Source organism: Gambusia affinis, linkage group LG15 (genome assembly GCF_019740435.1).
Source record: "Gambusia affinis linkage group LG15, SWU_Gaff_1.0, whole genome shotgun sequence".
Lineage (NCBI taxonomy): Eukaryota > Metazoa > Chordata > Actinopteri > Cyprinodontiformes > Poeciliidae > Gambusia > Gambusia affinis.
The window spans coordinates 15,455,803-15,474,988 of record NC_057882.1 but is presented as its reverse complement, the minus strand read 5'-3'; the positions used below and the strand labels follow the sequence as shown (position 1 = coordinate 15,474,988).

Below are 19,186 nucleotides of genomic sequence, written 5' to 3'. Positions count from 1 at the left end.
AAAATAACCCAACAAACAGCCAAAAATCCCATAAATATTGTCATCTACAATGTACATAGCAAAATAAAAAAAATTAAAAATTGCAGCAGTTTTACTTCACTTTCAGTTAATATGAATTATATTAATCACAAATGATTAAGTTATTTATAAGAACTATTCACAAATAATGTCACAAAAGACTTTTAACTACAATAATCACAAAAATCAAGATCACAAGATACAAAAACATGTGTATTAATAATAAAAAACTGGAATAGCAGAAGATGCATAAGAAGGCAAATATAAGTAAGTACTAATATAAGTACGAACCAGAGGCAATCATTTTACTTATTGACTGACTCTTTAAAAGTTGTAGAGATACAAGTATTGAACCTTGGGGAACTCCTCGGGTAGTTTTTGCTTAGAAACTCTTTTCCTTTAAGAGCAAAAACAGTCAAATGCAGAATCAGGAATTCTTGCAGTCAAGTAGCAAAAGCACAGAATAATTCACAACAGCTGCAGCCATCAAGCAATGTTTGTGTTCCTTCAACATGTTAGTTTCTGTGAAATGCTAGATTGAAAATAATGAGAAAGCTGCAGTCTGGGCTTCTATTACTTTCTAAAATGTTTTGCTAATGAATCATGCATGCTTTATTAGCAAGACCTAACAATAACACACTAGACTGTCCCATGCTGGGAATATCAGACGATAAGAAACCTTTGATCGCTCCATGAGGTTTTTTTTATTACTACATTATTATTACATCAATAGCATCAATAAAACAACAATGGCAGTGGCGATTACTTTCATCTCAACCCCATCTTTGGTTTGTTACTTGCGGCTGAATTTCAACAGATGTGAGGAGAGGAAATTAGGCCTGCTTCACCCTTTTTCCTGTTGTAGCTTCAAGAGCTAATCGGGATGCGGCGGATTGGATTATCAAGCATTTCTGAAAATCACTGGTTGTGAAGACAAGAGTTTTTGTCCTTTCTTTTATCTGTTAACTTTAGAAAGAGTTATGCAATTTCTTTAGTATATAAGCCTGATTTGCGGCACTCATATAAATGCCGCTCCACATATGTGACTATTAATGTCATGAGGATTAAAGAAACAAACATTACTTGGTTATTTGGAACTTAACAAAGCTTATGATGTAACTAAATGTACAATAAAACTTAGATGGTTAGAAGCAGGCTGTTTATTCAGGAGGATTGTAGGGTGTTCATGGGATAAACTCCAACAAATCCGGACTTGACTAAAAAGAAAAAGCTAAATTATGCTGCAAACTTCATCAGTGCTACTCTCATTTTTATTATTATTTTTATTAAAGAAGAATTTTTCCATACTATTCCTGTACACCCTGTCTCAAAGAGCTAAACTCAAGTGGAGCTATGTCAAAACCAGAAACCAGACTTTAAATGATATGCTAAAACCCACTAGTTTTTAATAACCCAGTTTGTTTTCTAAATCAAAAAACTAAATCTAAAAAGGATGGGATGCATTTGTAAATAACTAATTTGCAGAAGTATCTTTCTGCGGAGTTACAGCTACAAATCCTTTGTTATCTACCACTTTTGCATCACTGTAACGTCTTGTCAGATTTCAAACAAGATTTCGATTCGGACATTGTGTCATGTTGTCATAGCCTTTGGGGTATGACTGCTTTTTGAAGGTACCATAATCCTAAATGAATATGACTAATCAGAAGGAAAAAAAATAAATATACCGTATATCTTCATTTCTATATCTCCTGCTTTTCCGAGTGCTAAAGGCTTGATCATAGAATCCTCACGACAAGATTTTTGACAAGATAATCCCAGATTTGATGGGAACAGCAAATTCACTATAGTCGTCTTGTCCCTTTTACAACTTCGGGGTTACTGCTTTTTTGTGCACGCACACGTCATGGTCGCGCATGGTTCCACAGCAACGGATATTTCTTCTGAATTGCAAATTCGACACCACCCCTCCCTTCTACTTTATTGCCCCCCCCCGCCTCTTAAAAACTACGCAGTATGAGTACCAACTGGGCGCAGATCATTTTCTGAATCCGGTTCCGGCGTGCCGACGACACCGATGCCCGTGCCCACTGACTGATCGCAAGGCTTTTTACCCGAACAGCACAGAACTGTAGCAGCTGACAGGCGGATGCGGAGGGAGGGTTGCCAAACCCGGCGGAATTCTCACGGTCCGCGGACTAGAAGGCTCTTCTGTCCGAATGACAGCTTCCCAACAAACATATGCTGAAAACTTTCAGCTGTCCGTTTGACGCGGGGGTGTTATTTAGATTTACAACCCGGTCCGAGAAGCAGTCATGATGCAGGTGCAAACTGTGGGCTAACGGTACTGAAATGACTTGTTCGGCGCTGACGCGATTCGTTGTGCCATGCCAACCTCGCATTGTCAGATGCCATTTTACTCTGCGTTTCCCCGGCGTTTGGGTTTCCATTATTCTGGGCCTGTTGTATAATTAGAAGTTCATGAGGCAGTAGCAAACAAGCTGGTGCAATGAGAAGCTACGCTGTCCGAGGAACAGTGCGCAGTTTGTGCTGAAGCTTATGGGTCCTGCGTACTCGAGCCCCCGGCTTCCAGTTGGAGAGGTGTGCTGCAGGACTACAGCGCACAGGCTGTCGGCTACACATCTGGACCGCCCGACTGCTGTCATCTGCGGCCTGATCGGACGGTGTACTCCTTGAACTTGTATGTTTTAAGGGGGTAACAGAGTGAGGTCGCTTCGGGCGGTGTCGTTCTAGCAAGGAGGGGTGTGTATTTGGCTCGGACTTGGGGTGGTGATCCACTGGAACGCCACAGTCCAAACCCTGACTGGCTGACTACTCAAGGAATAAACGCCTGTCCAGCTATGAATTTTGCGTAACCGAGTCACGCATTTTTAAAGGCAACGCTAGAGTGACATTGCAGTCTTCTCGCCACATTGGTTATTTCTTTGCCAGACTGAAAAAAAATAAAAGAGTGAAAGTGGAGTATTGTCCGTCGTACGTCTCAACGCAGTGGGATTTCTACGTCTGGTCGGCGTTCCCCCCCACCCTTCCCGCGGTGACGGTTATGGGTCGGAAGCGGTGTGTCGGTGCAGATTGTTCCAAGATGGCGGCCGGGTGCTGCGGGGTGAAGAAGCAGAAACTGTCGGGATCTCCCGGGTCGGGGGGTCCCGGCGGGGTGGGGGCGGGAAGCGGGGTGGCAGGAACCGGACATTGTGGCACGGAGTTGGGGATTGGCTCCTCCGCGACGGTTGCAGCAACGGCGAACGTGAGCAGAGCCAACGGCCTGGGGGGACCCGGAGGTAACGTTAGCGGTAGCAGCGGCGGCACAAACGCTCTGTCCCCTGCCCCGGCCGGCTACTCTACATCCGGCCTCTCCCCGAACCTCAGCCCAGGACCAGGTTCGGGAAGTGGTGGCAGAAAAATGGTCGTCTCAGCAGAGATGTGCTGCTTCTGCTTTGACGTGCTTTATTGCCATCTGTACGGATACCAACCTCCGAGAACACCCAGGTTTACAAACGATCCCTAGTGAGTATTTATGTCTTTTGTTTTTTGTTTTTTTTGTTGTTGCTCCAATTCAGCTCCTACAGTTGAATTCTCACAATAGGAACTTGTCTGTGAAATCTAATACGTCCACGTTTGGAATTTCTTTTGTCTATTATAGAATAGACAAAAGAAATTGTCACGTGAAAGCACAGCTTAAATTCGGTTGAGTTTAATTCATAAAGCTCCCGATTGTATCTCAACTGAGCAAGTTTTAAGTGGGGCCTAGTGATAGAGGCTGCTCGGGCCTTTAGGCTACTCAAACCGCACGCCAAATATGCTCTTCTTTAGCTGAAATTTTGAATAACATATATGGAATGTGAATGACTGTTTGAGGCACCAGGTCAGTTTTAGACTTTCCATGAGTATTTGTCAAGAATACATATTTCACAGTACTTCTAATCTAACTCAAGAACTAGTAGCTAGTGTTCTTCTCTACTAGCGCTAGCTTTTATCGGCTAGCCATTATTAGCATCCAGAAGATAAAAAGATGGAGCGTTTATTTCTTTATGTTCAGCAACTTTAGGTTGGCTAATTTATTGCCGGACATTGAATAAAATGTAAAAACCTAAAAGAGCCCAGTGTTTAACTTAAGTAATTGTGGTTTAGACATTTATCTCAAGTAAATACTTGGTGGCATATACTGAGCTTATCCTTGTTAGCCGCTACATTAGCTCACCATTACAGTACCAATGAGCAGATAGCGTCTCATTAGCAATTTTATTTTTTGCGGTCTTCCTCATATATTGTCAAGTTAATGGTTGGCAGTTTATTGTATTTTATTTTACAGGTTTTGCTTTTTGTTAAGTCGTTTACTGTCGAAGTAGGGAAGAAATAAGTTTTTCATAAGCAACAAAGAAAAGATGCTATTTGCTAAGTACTTAGCAGTTCTAAGCTATACTTCATTTAACCGGCATTAAAGACCGACTAAAGCCATTATCAGATAATCAAAGGAAAACAACAAGCCTGTTCAATATCACAATCTGAGGGATCTACAAAATATACTGTAGTATGATAAAAACAATTATAAGATTTGTAAATGTATATATATATATTTTTCAGGAGGCTTCATGTTGAGGCCTCTATAGAAACATTTTGTCCCCTATCTAACATGGTAATATGACACCATGTGACCTAAACGGGTGTCTTACATTTTTTTGAAGTATTTTCCATTGTTTTGAACCCAGAGCTCATTTTTCCAGAATAAGTAGGAAAAAGTTTGTTCATATGGCAACTTTTTCTAAAGAACATACTCAATGTATTCTGATGTTTGCTGATACAGACATAGAACAGTGGCAGTTTTCTGAGTAATGGCGGAACAAACTTGAAATTAAAAATTAGCTTAAGTGGAAAGCTGGTAGAGAATAAACTATGTATTTTGAGCAATACTATTTTGTACCTCTTAGCACCTTTGTCAAAGTTTTAAGTTCAAGAAGAACTATTTCAAAGTGAACAAATTAAAAAAATATATTATTTAATACTCGTCTATTCTTTCAGCAAGCTAGGATACAATAAAAATGTCCTTTATTGTCCCTCAGTGGGGATATTCCGGTACCATAATTTGCAAATATTTGCCTAATAAAGTATCACTGTAAAAGAGCTTGTATTTTATTCACTATATGATAAATGGGAGATTAGTGGAATGCTGTAATTTGAGTCTTTGACAGAAAGGTATTCTCATAAAGGTCCTGACATTCTTTATTCAGTCTTACAAAAACCGACATGATTCTATTAAAATCGTCATCAAATAAAGCAAAGTATAGAGTAAAAGATTGTTATGAAAAAAGTTTTACATTCTTCAGCTTTCCCGGTTTTTGAACAGTGGCATGCATGACATCTGAAGAATTCCCCCTGTCAATGCGTAACGGTGTGCGACTGCAAGGGAACAAAAATGTGGGAGAACACATTCTTCTGTGACGGACTGTTTTACCTGAAGTGCTTTGCATACCTCATTTATTAATGTAATAATGTGAGATGTACTTGACTTGCTTGGGTGAGAACTGTCATGGTCTTTCACACCTTGGAAAGAGAATTTTTTTTTAATAGTATTCTGTAATTTGAAAATGTTGATATATTTGACGAATGCACAAACCTTTTGCATCTAGGTATTTAATATTAGTCACCAGAATGCAAAAAAAAAAAGAAGTTAATTTTGACAAAAAGTTTGAACCATCTTTTTAAATGTATAGCAACAGAGCATCGGTGCAGATCTCTACAAACCTTTAAAGTACATTTTTTTTGTCTTTTAATGCAACATTAAGTTTGACCAAAATATGCTGGTTTAAATATTAAGTTGAAGTACTGAAGCTTGGGTTTCAATCTGGTCTTTAATTTCTCCATTTTCTTTTCAAACAAATCTTTTTCCAAAGAGACTTTCTCCCTTTTGGACTCGACGAGCTTTGAAATCACATCTTGAAACCCAGCCTTCTCTGCAGAAGGAAAAACGTCCTGTCTCCACGCTGAACTCGAAACCCTCCCGGACGGGTAACATAATCTGCGCGAGAGGTAGAAAAAGTCGGATCCGAAGTGTTAACAGGAATTTTCCACAAGCTCATAATGTCTTGGGAGTAATTTAGCATTAGGAGCTTTTTGTGGTTGAGCTGGGGGCATAGACGGGAGCAGGGTTAAGTGACTGAGAGCCGGTCACGTTACCCAACCGTCATAGTATTGCCCTGGACCAAAAAGAATCCTTCAACGGATGCATAACAAGCTAATTCCTGCTGGATGTGTGTGTAAACTCCATCCGGTCGGAGGAACTCGTGAGTACGCTGTGCGGTGTCCTCGACATGTCCTTCACTCGGGTGGGTGGTGAAGCTTGTCAAGCTGAATTATTGAAATGCTCTGACCAACTCCAACTTTGGTCGTAGGCATAATGCTCTGGTGTTTTTGAGAAAAACAAAACGACAAGAGTCTCACATTGTTGCAGTCCTGTGATGTTTTTAGTGATTAAAGCAGAGAAGAGTTCCCTGTTTTGGAGTTGTCACGTGGGAACATCCCTAAAATAGTTTATTTTTCTTACTTAGGTTTTTTTTTTTTTTTAAGCATAGCAATAACAAAAAAAGGAAATTGACAATGCAATCATTATTGAATTGATTTGTCCATGTTTTGAGCTCAAAAAACTAAGAAAAAGACAAACGTCACTGTTAAATAGTTGCTGACCTTCATATGTGTTGTAGGTCATGTATATCTCCATAAAGCCACTGCAGTGATGTAACACTGAGTGACATGTCACATGCATTTTGTGGAAAGCAGAGCATATTTTCCAAGATAATGTAGAAACAAATGTGTTTCTAATATAAATGTACCTGTCTAATGTCACTGTGTCAATAAATGTTTCCAGTGTTTTTAATATGAATGAATGAAAGACTTTCTGTGCTAAAATTGTGGAAGTATTCAAAATTGAACCCTTCCAAATGAGTGAAAAAAGGATATGTTGTGCATAGGCACGGACTGGTATGAGATTTTATTCATTATTTTTTTAACAAGTTGTATAACAAGTTTTAGTTTTTAACAAACAGTGAAGCCGAAATGCGGCTTACATTTACTGGGGAATTTTCATGCAAACGTTCTTGATGCACTTTTCTAATTTTAACACAATTATTAAATATATATTTTTAAATGTGATATTAAGTTTTTGTTCCACCTTGCTTTGGTGACGGAAATATTCCCAAGCAAAACACCGAAACTTGAAAGTTTGGTAGCTTTCTCTCATTTTTTTTTCTTTTCATTCTTGAAATTGCTATCACACAGAAAGAGAAATCGCTCTAAAATGTATTCTGGTGACGTAATAAAATTTAAATCTTTTTTTTTTCTTTTTTTTTCTTCTCGTTGTTGTTCCATGTTCATGTTGTGCTTTCTGTAATTCCTCTTCTAAAACCACTGACATAAAACTTTTTTCCTTTTTTTTACCCGTGTCTTAATGTTCTCCGCTCAGATGCGGCGTTTTGCTGCGTTAATGCAGCATCGCATTGGGCTCTTCATTGTCATTCATGGCTTTGTATGGACATCAGACAGTGATTAATTAGCTATAAATGTAGAGTTACTGCAGGGGCTTCAGTTGGGTTCTCCTCAATCAGAAGTTATCTCATCATAAAAGCTGGAAAAATCTCAGTTACAACATGAAAGGGGATGGGGGGGATTGGAGTCAGAGAAAGAGTTGGTTAAGCAGGCGGCCCAAAGCAATGAAGGAAAGACTTTGATGGAAAAATGATCCATCATGATGAAAGACATTAGAGCTAGTTCCATCTCGTGTGAGTAAAGATTCTGTCGTATTTAATAAGAAAGCAGCAGGCGCCGACGTACTACTGGAGTGTGTGTGCTAACATCATTTAGACTCAGTAACTTAAATGGATCACTCTGGGTTTTTTGTTTTCTTTGTTTTTCAGCCCGCTGTTTGTCACATGGAAAATAGGCAGAGACAAACGGTTGAGGGGTTGTATAGGTACATTTTCTGCCATGAATCTGCACTCAGGACTCAGGGAGTACACCCTTACCAGGTAAGCAAACACAGTCGAAATATATCACTTATCTGTAAGATTGATTATAAATTGGGCTATTGTAATATTTTACATTGATATCTGTGGTTGTAGAAACCAACCTGTAGTAGTAGTTCAGTTTGTCAGAATATTATAAGCCTGGCGGAGCACCGTGCTTTACTTGTGCTCCCACCAGGCAAAGAATTACTTATTTATTTGAGTCTTTTTAAAATTTTTGCATATTTTAAGACTTTAAAGTTGGTGTTTAGGTGGTACTTGTTAATCTTGTTATCAAGTGATATTTTTAAATTTCCTGTCAGCTTTAAACATTCTTTAACTCAAAAAGACGACAGGGTTAGCAAGTTTCCTGGGGGAAACCTTGAGTTTGTGCTTCAGCTTGTGTTTCTTTACGCTGGTAAAATATGTCAGTAACAAACCGACTTTCTTAGTGTAGCTTTGTATGGCGCCCTCTACTGTACAATATGCAGTTTAAACTTATTCAACTAGATCAGTGTTCTTTCAAAAATCTCACATGTTCTGTTGGATAAAAACAATTTATAATTTTTGATAATTGTCCACTTCGGGAATGTATCTATTTTTCTTTTTAAAAAAACTCCTTTTTGCTATTTTTGGGTTTTAGATAAAAGTATGATATTAAACTTTTGCCAAAAGAAGATGGCTATGTTTTCTTCTATGGGATGTTTGTGGAAAAAAAAAAAAAAAAAGGATTTACAAAAAGTACTTGATGTCACAGTGGAAAATTACTGCAAGTAGTTCTTGAAACAACAGCAAAAAAAAAAAAAAAAAAAAAAGCTAAAACTGAAAATTGTTGTATCTATATTTAAAAACATCAGTTTATCACTTTTAGTCAAAGTTATCAAGGGGCGTTGTGTAAAGTCCAAGAATGCACTTGTGGCTCCGGAGCCGCATGTTGCAGACCCCTGAACTAGATAAAATGCAACAAAACAAAACAAATTCCTGTTGTAAAGACAGTAGGAAATAAAACCGTCCTGCATGCTGACACCTCCCTAGTGCTGAGCACCATCAGGGATTGTCTTTCTGCAGCACCAACCATATAGCTGATAATTTCAGTAGCAAAGATCCAGAGCCACAGGGCGTGGGGCCCCACCGAGCCCTGATCTCAGCTGGATTAGAAACATCGAATTACCTCATTGGTGCCTTTAATTTCATGTACAGCATTTTATTCTCAGTTTAATTTCACAATGATATCTTATGATTATTTCATATTTTTTATAATCTGCGTCCCCCCCGTTCTCCCCACAGATGTAGTTGAGCTCGGTGATCTTTGGATTAGTAGTGCACACGGCCGCCTGCGTGCAGTGCCTGTCACTTCCATGTAGGTCTTTCTGCAGACTCGCTGTAGCTCACGCAGAGTCCAAAATTAACACCAGCCAGGAGCCAAAATGCTGATAATATGGTGAGAAAAGCAAAGTGTGGCCTGGTAAGTAGCTTGAAGTTACAGGCCTTTAATCGCTTCTTTTTTAAAATTTATTATTATTTTTTTTGTTATTCTAATCCTTCCCAGTTGAGACTATGAGATCCTCCCTTCCCACCCTCTTACTTTTTGATAGCAGTAAATGGGATTCGGTCACTATAGGTAACCAGGATGTTAATTTGTCACTGGGGGTTTGGAGACTTTTGATGTTTTTAGGCTCCGTGAATTTTTTAAAAAAATGCTTGAATTTCAACCGGATGTTTTCAAGGTTGGGAAAGTGCTTTATTTTTATTTTTATTTTCTTTAAAGTCCGTTTAAGTTCTTGATATTCTAACCGCACAGTTTAGTAATATATTGCAACCTAATGTTTGATTAAAAATGTAAATTTGGAAAACGTTTTTTGCAGTTGAAATCAGGTATTTTCATTCACATAATAAAAAGACAGTTGTTGTTTTTTTCCAGACGGTTTGAAGTTAAATCACACAAAACATTTCTTGTTTTTAGTTAATTAGAATTAGAAAAAAATATTTCTATTTGCTAAATGTCAGAAAACTTATTAAAATCTATATTTTTTAGAGATTTCTTTGTCACTTCTTTTTATGTCGTGTTTAAGCATTTAATTTGATCAGGAAGGACATTTACCTTAAGATTTAAGGTTTTTAATATAATGAATATTAATGATTCCTAATGGCTCAATGACTTATTGATCTGTGTAATTGAAACAAAAGTCATAGTTTAACAACGTTATTGAAGTTAAGGGAGGTTTTTTTTTTGTTTTTTTGGTGTTACATGAGATTTTTATTCTCTCATCAGTCAGCTCAACACGGTATGTGAGAGATTCATTCCAAAACAAAATTTTGTTATATGTTAGTTTACTTTGTCCCTGCGGTAGAATGTAGAATACGATCACAAGGCAGAATTAGCAACAGTAACAAATCGTCATATAATAGCAAGTTGAAATTGGAGATAAAAACAATACAAATGAACAAAATGGACAAAGTGCAGCGATGGAAAAAAATTTGACAACTTAACTTGAAAATCTTGAGTTTTACTGTGGGAAAAGTGAACGAACCGAGGATTGGTTAGAATATGCAGCTCTTAAAAGCTGCATATTTACTTTAACTTAAAATGTCTTAAGAAGGCTGACATATGAAGACCTCTTTTGTCAAACTCTCAAATATGAGTGGTTTGTGCTGCCTTTTCTGTCACTGGTTTTGTTCCCATCAGCAGGAGCCTTCACGTTCACGTAACGATCAAACACACCGGATTTATAACACCTTTCATCCATCTGATCCGCTAATGCTGCTCGCCTGTGTGACTTTCTGTCTGCAGTGCCCTTAAAGACAGCCGCTTCCCCCCTATGACAAGGGATGAGCTGCCTCGCCTCTTCTGCTCAGTGTCTCTTCTCACCAACTTTGAAGACGTCGGTGATTATCTCGACTGGGAGGTGAGCGCTTCACAAGGCAGTCGGGTCACATTTCCGAAAGTTTTTTTTTTTTTTTTTTTCCTGAAGCTGCCGCGTTAATTACTCGAGGTTAGTCTGCGGGGAAGTCTTGTGACATGCCAGAAAAAACCCAAAACAAAGTGCTTGTCATGCTCCTTAGCAAGGCTAAAGAAGCTAGTGGTTGCTGTTTATGGGCAGGTGGATGGAGCCAAATAACACAATTTGAGAAAACTTCTTCGAAGCCGAAAAACGATTTTAGACTGGGAAGGTTTAGATCAAATTAAATCAATGTGTTGCTGGTCCAGTCCAAGTTCAGACATAAATCAACGTTGAAAGCTGTGGCAAGTTCACTGACATTTCCTGTCTAATGCGACAAGCTGAGCTACGCCGGGAAGAAGAATGGACGGTTTGTGTGGATGTTTAAAGGTGGTAGAGACCTCAAAAGACTTGCAGCTTTAATTACAGTGAAATGTGGCTATAAAAAGTGCTGCATCCCACACTTTTCAGATTTGTGATTTTTTTTAAAAAGCTTACAAACTATGCCTCCTTTTTACCTCTGTTGAATCCACTTAGGTTTATTGCTGTATCGTGATGAAGTTCAAAGGAACCGTACGTATATTTAAGGAAGTTGGTCATTATCTTAAATTAGTTTAGGCGCCAACACATTTATAGTCATTTCTATTCATAAAACCGCCTCCCTTCAGTTGTGCAGAAGTTGATTTTTATTAGCCTAAAGCAGACGTGAAGCAACTGACTTTGTAATGCAACGTTCTCTTTGTGTTTCGTTCCTCTCTTTGCTTTTAGGTGGGTGTTCATGGTATAAGAATAGAGTTTTTCAATGAAAAAGGATCAAAGCGCACCGCCACCTACCTGCCAGAGGTTGCAAAAGAGCAAGGTGAGCATTTTTGTGCCCTTAACTGAACAGCCTCTCCTGCCTCCAAACAAATTTCTGTCAAAATAATTACACTATTACATTTTTAATTATTGTTTTTTTTTTAAATTTTTTATGATCCTAGGTTGGGACCACATTCAAACCATAGATTCCTTACTACGAAAGGGAGGCTACAAAGCTCCCATCACAAATGACTTCAGGAAGACCATTAAGTTAACCAGGTATAATTGGTTCATCAATATTTGAGTGTGTTAGTGTTCTTCTCTACCATAGCAACGCATTTTCACCTAGATACTTGGTTGCTAATAGTAGAAACTTAAATTTAGCCAAATAAAGAAGCACAGAGAAATGGAAAATTGCCTCTAGAATGAGATGCTAGACCTGGGTTTGTTTATGTAGACCAGGTGGCGAAAGTACAATTTGTGGCCCATGGAACAATCTAGTATGACCCTCCCCGACTGCAGTTCAAGACAAATTTATACCCCCGGTGGGCACTTTTATTTTTAAATAATTTAATTTTAATCATGGTAAGCAACACTATAAAAAATCCAGTGACTTAATAACAAAAAAAAAAGCACATCAATTCTTCTAGACCAGAGAAACTGGAAAAAATTTACCCCAAAAATTAGGAAACAATTTTTTATTTAGACATTTAAATGTGCCAGTTTGTTTCATTAAAATTATTGCCGAGCGTATACAACCAATTCACAATGACATTATTTTGCGTTAAATTGGGAAAATCAGTATTGACTTTCTAATGCCTACTATTGAGACGACTTACGATTTCACCAAAAACCCTGAGGAGTTTGGAAGGAAAAAATCTGGTAACAGGGTAATTCTTAAAAAGTCTTAAATGTATGCATTTAAAATTAAGGCCTTAAAATGTCTTAAACTAATTTGGAAAAGTAAAGTTGGCCTTAAATGTGTAAGTTATAGGTCTTAAATTTTGTGCTGACTAGTTTATATTCAATGTATTTATGGAATTTTTATGTCAGGCAAACGTTTTGATTCGCCCGACTCATCGAGGCGCTTCAGGCTAACGCTAGCTAGCTGCCAGTTTAAATCCATTGCCAGTTCGCTGGACGACTTTGTTCTTTGCCGCTGCCCCACTTCTTTTGCGAATCCGTACGAGGCTACATTCTTTCTGTGCTAAAAAGAAAAAGGCTTGGCACTACAACTGTGTGAAATGTGCAGTTGTCTTTTGTACATCTCTGTCGTGGTACAGGTTTTAAATTTCATTCATATCGGTCGCAAAAGTCTTAAATTAGAGTCGGCGAAACCCGCAGATACCCCTTCAGTCATGTCGGCTTGTGAGGACAGACTCTCGGATTTCCGTCTTCTTCTCTATTTCAGGTACCGTAGCGAGAAGATGACGATGGGTTATGCAGAGTACATCGCCCACCGCCAGCACCATCACTACCAGAACGGCATCGGGCACCCGGTGCCGTCATATAACCATTATTCCTGACAGCGAGCCGCATGACCAATCATTGGACCTCTCCGCGGACCTTTTCCCAGGAGAGCCCGCCCCCTCCTGGTCTAGCTATTTCTACTACTGTACCATTTTATGATGATAGTTTCCGTTGCCGTGCTGGCCGTCTCACAGACGTTGACATGGCAACGGGTGGCAGTGAAGCATCGTTCGATTATGGCGAGAAAACCATGTTCCTTTTGTTTGCCTGCGGTTGAGCTTTTGCAGCATATGTATACCTATATCTATAACCTCACCTCCCCCCCTCCATTCATTCATATTATTTTGGAAAAATTAACCAGTATTAGAGTTTTATTAATATTGCGTCTTTTCAGCAAAGCTAATCAGGTGTTTGATTCTGTGGATGGAAGCGAGTCTCCTTGGGTGGATTTAGGCTTTGCTACAATTTTACATTTACTAACCCTTTTGTTTTTATCGTCTACTTGTCGTTTCTTTAACTTTACTATCCAGACGTGTGATATCATGTAGCAAAGGCAAACTGCAGTTCCAAAAGGCTGTGTCCTCACTACTTTCAATTCCTCTCAAAAACTTGACTGCTGAGGTCGTGCCAGCCTTGTAAACTCTCGTGTCGTAGTTGGAATTCGTACGTGGGATATGTGTACTCCAAAGTGTAGATAGGATTGTGACGCCTTTTGATCGGCTTTTGCTGATGCTCTTTATTGATTTGGGTCACAATTGTGTGTGTGTGTGTGTGTGTGCGCGCGTGTGAGTGTGTGTATCACTGTGTGTGGATTATAGGCTCCACTTTGTCACAAGATGGAAAACCAGTAGAATAAATTAGAAATTGGGTTTCAGCTACAGGTTCAGCTGCATTTGTTTGGCTATCAAAAAATTTTAAGCTTATTTTTGAGGGTTTATTTAGACTTTTAAGAAGGCCGAGGAACAAAAAGATGTACATGAAGCTTTTGTTTAATTAAAAAAATTTTTTTTTTTTTTTTTTTTCTCCTGCATTTACTGATAGGGAGTCGCGCGATAGGGACATGCTAAAACTATTTAAAGCCATACTGCATCGTCCACGGTTTTGTCCGTTATCAGAGGCGTTGGGTGCTGAAACGTTGAGATGTTGCTTCAGCCCGAAACCCCGCCGCTTCACTTAGTTCCTCGTGTCATTGTGAAAACATCGTCATGCATTTTCCGGTTATTAACCATCGTCCGACATAATACGACGTATATTTAAGAAGAAGAAAAGAAGTCACGCACAAACAGAAGTGATCTTATTAACATGTTTGTGTCATTTAGAAGTGCATGTCATAGTGCGTAGTCGTGGATACGGCGCCGCCGCCGCTGTTCCCCTCGCTCCCGTTGATCCACGTGTCCGCAGCACAGGGAATGTTCTGGTTTCTGTCTGTTTCAATCGGAAGGTTACAGGAAGTGTAAATTTTTTATTTGTTTTATAAAAAGAAAAAAAAGCCAGGGCTTCGTAAAGCCAGTTCTTATCCAAATATTACCCAGGTGTGAGTTTGAGCCACACACACTCTGCTAGTTAGACGTACTTTAACGAATGTTTGATCTGTCTAGGATCACCAAGTTGTCGGTCTGCGTGTTTCTGTTGCAAACTGGAATTTTTTATTTTTATTTTTTTCGAGAGAGGTTCTTGTTACTTGACCAACATCTTCTGTCGTAACAGCCTTTTTCTGACAGGTTCTTTCCTTTTTTCATAATTTTTTTTTCCTTTATGCAAAAATGTCAAGGGCTTTCGGCAATCCATCCACAGTAACCCGAAACGATCCAGATTTCCAGTTGTGTTGCCTTAAGTTTTTTTTAAAATAAAAATAAATAAAAAAAACCAACAAAAAACGATGGACCAGGAGAAAGTCGCTCTGAGTGTATCCCTTACTTGGACCGGCGTAGGCGCTCGTCGTCCGGGAGACTCCGCGTGCTTCACTCCATATCCTACGTTTGGATTTCACATAATCAACGTTAAAGTCGAGCGCCGTTAAAAGTTCCGACCACAAGGGGTCAGCGTTGCGGCCGTAGGAAACCATACCGTACACTACTACACCAGAACAAGCCGCAGTCAGGCGCCTGGTCTCCTGGTCCATCGACTATAGCACAACCTGAATTTTTCTCTGCTGCAAAACCAAATTGACCATGCTCTTTTACACATATGTCTTTGTATACACATGCAATGTATTTAGTTGCATGTATGTATGAGTATGAGACCTATGGTTTTATCCATGATATGCTTGATCTATGGCTTAGACACTCTTATTAACCATTAAGAGATTTAAAAGACAAATATGGTGCTATCGGACCTCATATTGGGGTGGTCACATCTCGTGACTGGTCATGCGGACTCATTGATCATATCATATATATTCTTAACAATGCGACATGTAAGATTTTCTCTGGAGTTGCGTTGCTGTGCGAGCCAAGTTGTGGTGAAGGATCCGTGCTCTCCAACGTGGACGGAAGGCTTTTTGTCGAGGTGGACTTGGGTGATTTTTATTTTTTTTTTTTATTTTATTTTATTTTATTTTTTTTAGGGTGGGGAATCAATTCCACCCTGGGAAACTGACATTCTCTCTCGTAATGAAGAAAGACTCCACAGGCGCTATGGAATGTACTGTTAACGGTCACCAGGGGAATTGAACATGGACGTGTCATAGGAGAAAATCCTACATGTTAATACAATCCTTGATATATGCAGATCTGTTCAACAGGTGTTTCATTTTTTCTTTTAGATTTTTTTTCTCTTTTTTTTTTTTTTTTTTTTTTTGGGGAGGCTCTTTAGCTGTTGAATCGGCTTACCACCTCCAAAAGGGCAACGTTTAAGACGTTAACTAGCATAAGGTCCTGTTGAGGTCGTTTCAGCCTCTCTTCATCAAAGTTTACCTCTACAGAGACATCGATTTTTAGTATTTCTTTTTTTTTTTTTTTTTAGTTTTCTTCGAATTTCGAATCACTGATACCTCAAGGAATCGCAAGGAACGACATCGGTAGACTGTTGTAGCAGATCGCGTGTTTTGGTTCCCATACCAGGGTTTGGAGTTCAGGCTCGGCATTCCTCGCGCGGCCGTCCCCAAGCTCTTTGTTACCTTCGTATGTTCGACCGAACCAAAGATGCCAGCGGCCATGCTCAGATGCTGCTTTTTTTTTTTTTTTCCAGGCCTGGCTTCCTGTCCTTCCAAAAACAAGCCCTGCTCATGACTAAATGTTTCTTCTTCTTCTTTTTTTTTTTCTTTTTGTGCGATTTCTGACTTTTTAAGCAACCCAGTTCTTCGATGAATTGTCATTGTTTCCGTCTCTGAAGCCGTTCGAGGCGTCAAGATGGCGAAAAATGGGTGCGAATTGTTGTTACTTGTTTTGTTAGTATTATTATTGCTTTTTTTTTTTTTTTTTTTTTTCAAAAATGAAAATCCCATGGTGTGCCTCCTAGCTTTATGGGTGGTTTATAAATGTTTGTTTTCCCCCTAAAGACCAGCAGTTATACTTTGTATAAAAGATGGATTTTTTTTTCCCTTATTTTTTATGCCATTAAAGATGAAAAAGCCTGTTTTCTTTACTCGACCCAGTAGCTGCACTGGTATACAATCGCACTGATAGAAGAATTAAACAAAAGAAAAAAAAAAAAGAAAAAAAAAGTGAATCAATAATAATAATGATGACAAATAAGAACTACAATAAACTTGTGTTTGAAGCTTTTATTAAAAAAAGTAAAAAAAAAACAACAAAAAAAAACCAACAAAAAGAGACTATTAAAAAAAAGAGAAAATGACTGTTTTTGTACATCAAAATAAATTTTTTTCAAAGGAATATTTTGGATCTAGTTTCAAAATTATTTTAGTGGTTTTCTATGTTCTGAAAACTTTTGAGACACCCTTCTGAGACGTGTCGCTGTATAAAATGGCTTTCTTTTGCAGTGGCCTGATGGGCTGGGAGGGTTACCTGGTGTAACTCCTCATACCAACTTTTATTTCCTTTGTCAATTTTTGGATCTTTTCTTTTTTCCTCTCTCTCTCTGCTTTAGTACTCTGAAAAATTGTTGATGGGGGTGGGGGGAAATATGAACTGGGAACTTTTAATTCCATCCCTGTAGAGCTAGAACTCCTCTTCCTTTCCAACTGAATTGCTGTTTAGTGTGACGGAACTCCGAAACGGGCATTTTATGATCGTATGACACCAAAAAGAAAATAAAAACGTACATAACACAAAAAAAGGTAAAAAAAAAAAAAAAAAACTAAAAAAAACAACCCATAAATAAATAAAATTGTGAAGAAGGCTGAAAGAAAATATATCGACGGGTTATCTGTAAGCAATGGCTGTGAAAAATAATGTAGTTTTAAACATTGTTACCTTTTAAAATCATTTATTCAATAAAAAAACCCTCCAAATCAGCCAAAAAACGTGTCGTTCCTCTTGTTTTGCTGCACTTCTGCCGATGAGTCAGGGGAGAGGTGGGTTGGATGAAATGTTTTTTTTTTCCAGTTGCTGTTTAAGCATCTTCACAAGCAAGTTTACTTTTTTTTTTTTTTAAGTTTACTATCAAAATGACAGCTGAGCCATTTTATATGTATTGAGCAAAATGTATTGCACAATTAGCAGTTTAAAAAATATATAAATAAATCTTTAAGCTTTAAAGAAATGGCAGGCTTGATGTGAAACGGATACATGGGATTGAAAAAGGTTGGTGAAAACAGAAACCGAGTGGGAAGAGAAGACGAGCAAAAGCTTGACTTTCACTTAATTCAGTCTGAAAACCTTCACAGTCGTTTTGCCTTAACTGACATTCATTTTTCGTTCACACTTTAAAATTAATGTCGCATGCTGAAATGAACAGCATACATACTTTTCTCCACTCAATTTCCATAGCTTAGTTATGTTATTGTTAGCTAATGCATGCCAACATGCAATTTATTTGTTTTATGAAGGGGTCCAAAGTCAGTCGATGCAAATCTGAATCAATTTGTAAATTTGAAAATATTTGATTTTAAAAAAAAATTTTTTTTTTGTACCCTGGAATTAAAATTCCAATCTTCAGCAGCCATGTGTCGTCAAGGAGACGGATTGGGAATATATGTCGGGAAGTAGTTTCCTACTTTCTTCACATTCATGACTAGGTGTAATTCTTGTACTTTTACAGAGTTTTACTTCATGAATGTGACAAACAACTGTATTAGTTTATTCTGTCTGAGTTTAAGAAGTTTGCGGTGTGATCAGCTGAACAAACAAAGTGTGATTTCATCCTGAGACCCAATTTAATTACAGTTTTTCTCGGTTGTTTACCCACATTTTCTGAAAGCATGCCTCATACTCTCAGAACTCTACACACAAATAAACAAAAATACACCCACAATGGGAAAAACCCTTCACCTTAATGAAACATTTACATTCAAAACAATGTTATCTCTTCTTCAAATGATATTTTGTTTTCAGCAGAAAATAGAGCAGGAGAAATATCAGACTTAAATGAGACTAATACAGAACATAAATACAAAAAAAAAAGAAAAATACACAAGGAAAACTTTGGCCACTGGAAATCCCTTTATTTGTAGCCACAACACACATCTGAACTCAGAGCTACAAAAGTTTCTCTTCTCCCTTTTCGACACTGAAATAAAGACAGTTGCACAAACCACCTCGGACTTTAAATGAAATGTACATACTAGCGAGATTTTCCTACAATAGGTGTTGATTTAACAGCACGCATTTTCGAGGTCAACACTTTTATGGATGATTTGTTGCCATAGGAGCAGGAGTTTCTTTCAAGTGTCTTGATACACAGAGAGCCTAGTAAAAGTATTCACACCCCCATTGCACTTGTTCACGCACCGTGACATATCTTATGTGATTAAATTCACGACTATTTGTAAAGCAGAAGAAAAAAAAAATGATACGTGGTTATTATAGCTAGGTTATAAAATAATAGCCTGACTGGAGTACGGCGCAGCTGCACTCAGACGCGGCC

The 19,186-nt window shown here is 38.3% G+C and overlaps 1 protein-coding gene across 2 annotated transcripts; it reads left to right on the top strand.

Annotated features, from left to right (window-relative positions):
• Positions 1-295: 295 nt before the first annotated feature.
• Positions 296-17,615, top strand: ammecr1 (AMMECR nuclear protein 1). Of its 2 annotated transcripts, XM_044139689.1 has the most exons (6): positions 301-3,504; positions 7,905-8,015; positions 10,783-10,897; positions 11,699-11,789; positions 11,911-12,007; positions 13,140-17,615. In XM_044139689.1, exons 1-6 carry the CDS (start codon positions 3,044-3,046, stop codon positions 13,252-13,254), a joined length of 990 nt encoding a protein of 329 aa, XP_043995624.1. In that variant the 5' UTR covers positions 301-3,043; the 3' UTR covers positions 13,255-17,615. The 2 variants fall into 2 exon arrangements, with proteins under 2 accessions (XP_043995625.1, XP_043995624.1); XM_044139690.1 differs by lacking the exon at positions 7,905-8,015 and having other exon boundaries at positions 296-3,504.
• Positions 17,616-19,186: the final 1,571 nt, after the last annotated feature.

Coding starts and splice junctions, on each gene's coding strand:
- ammecr1 (XM_044139689.1), top strand. CDS start 3,044: ATGGGTCGGAAGCGGTGTGTCGGTGCAGATTGTTCCAAGATGGCGGCC. Junction 3,505..7,904: donor AGGTTTACAAACGATCCCTA/GTGAGTATTTAT, acceptor TTTGTTTTTCAG/CCCGCTGTTTGTCACATGGA. Junction 12,008..13,139: donor AAGACCATTAAGTTAACCAG/GTATAATTGGTT, acceptor TCTCTATTTCAG/GTACCGTAGCGAGAAGATGA.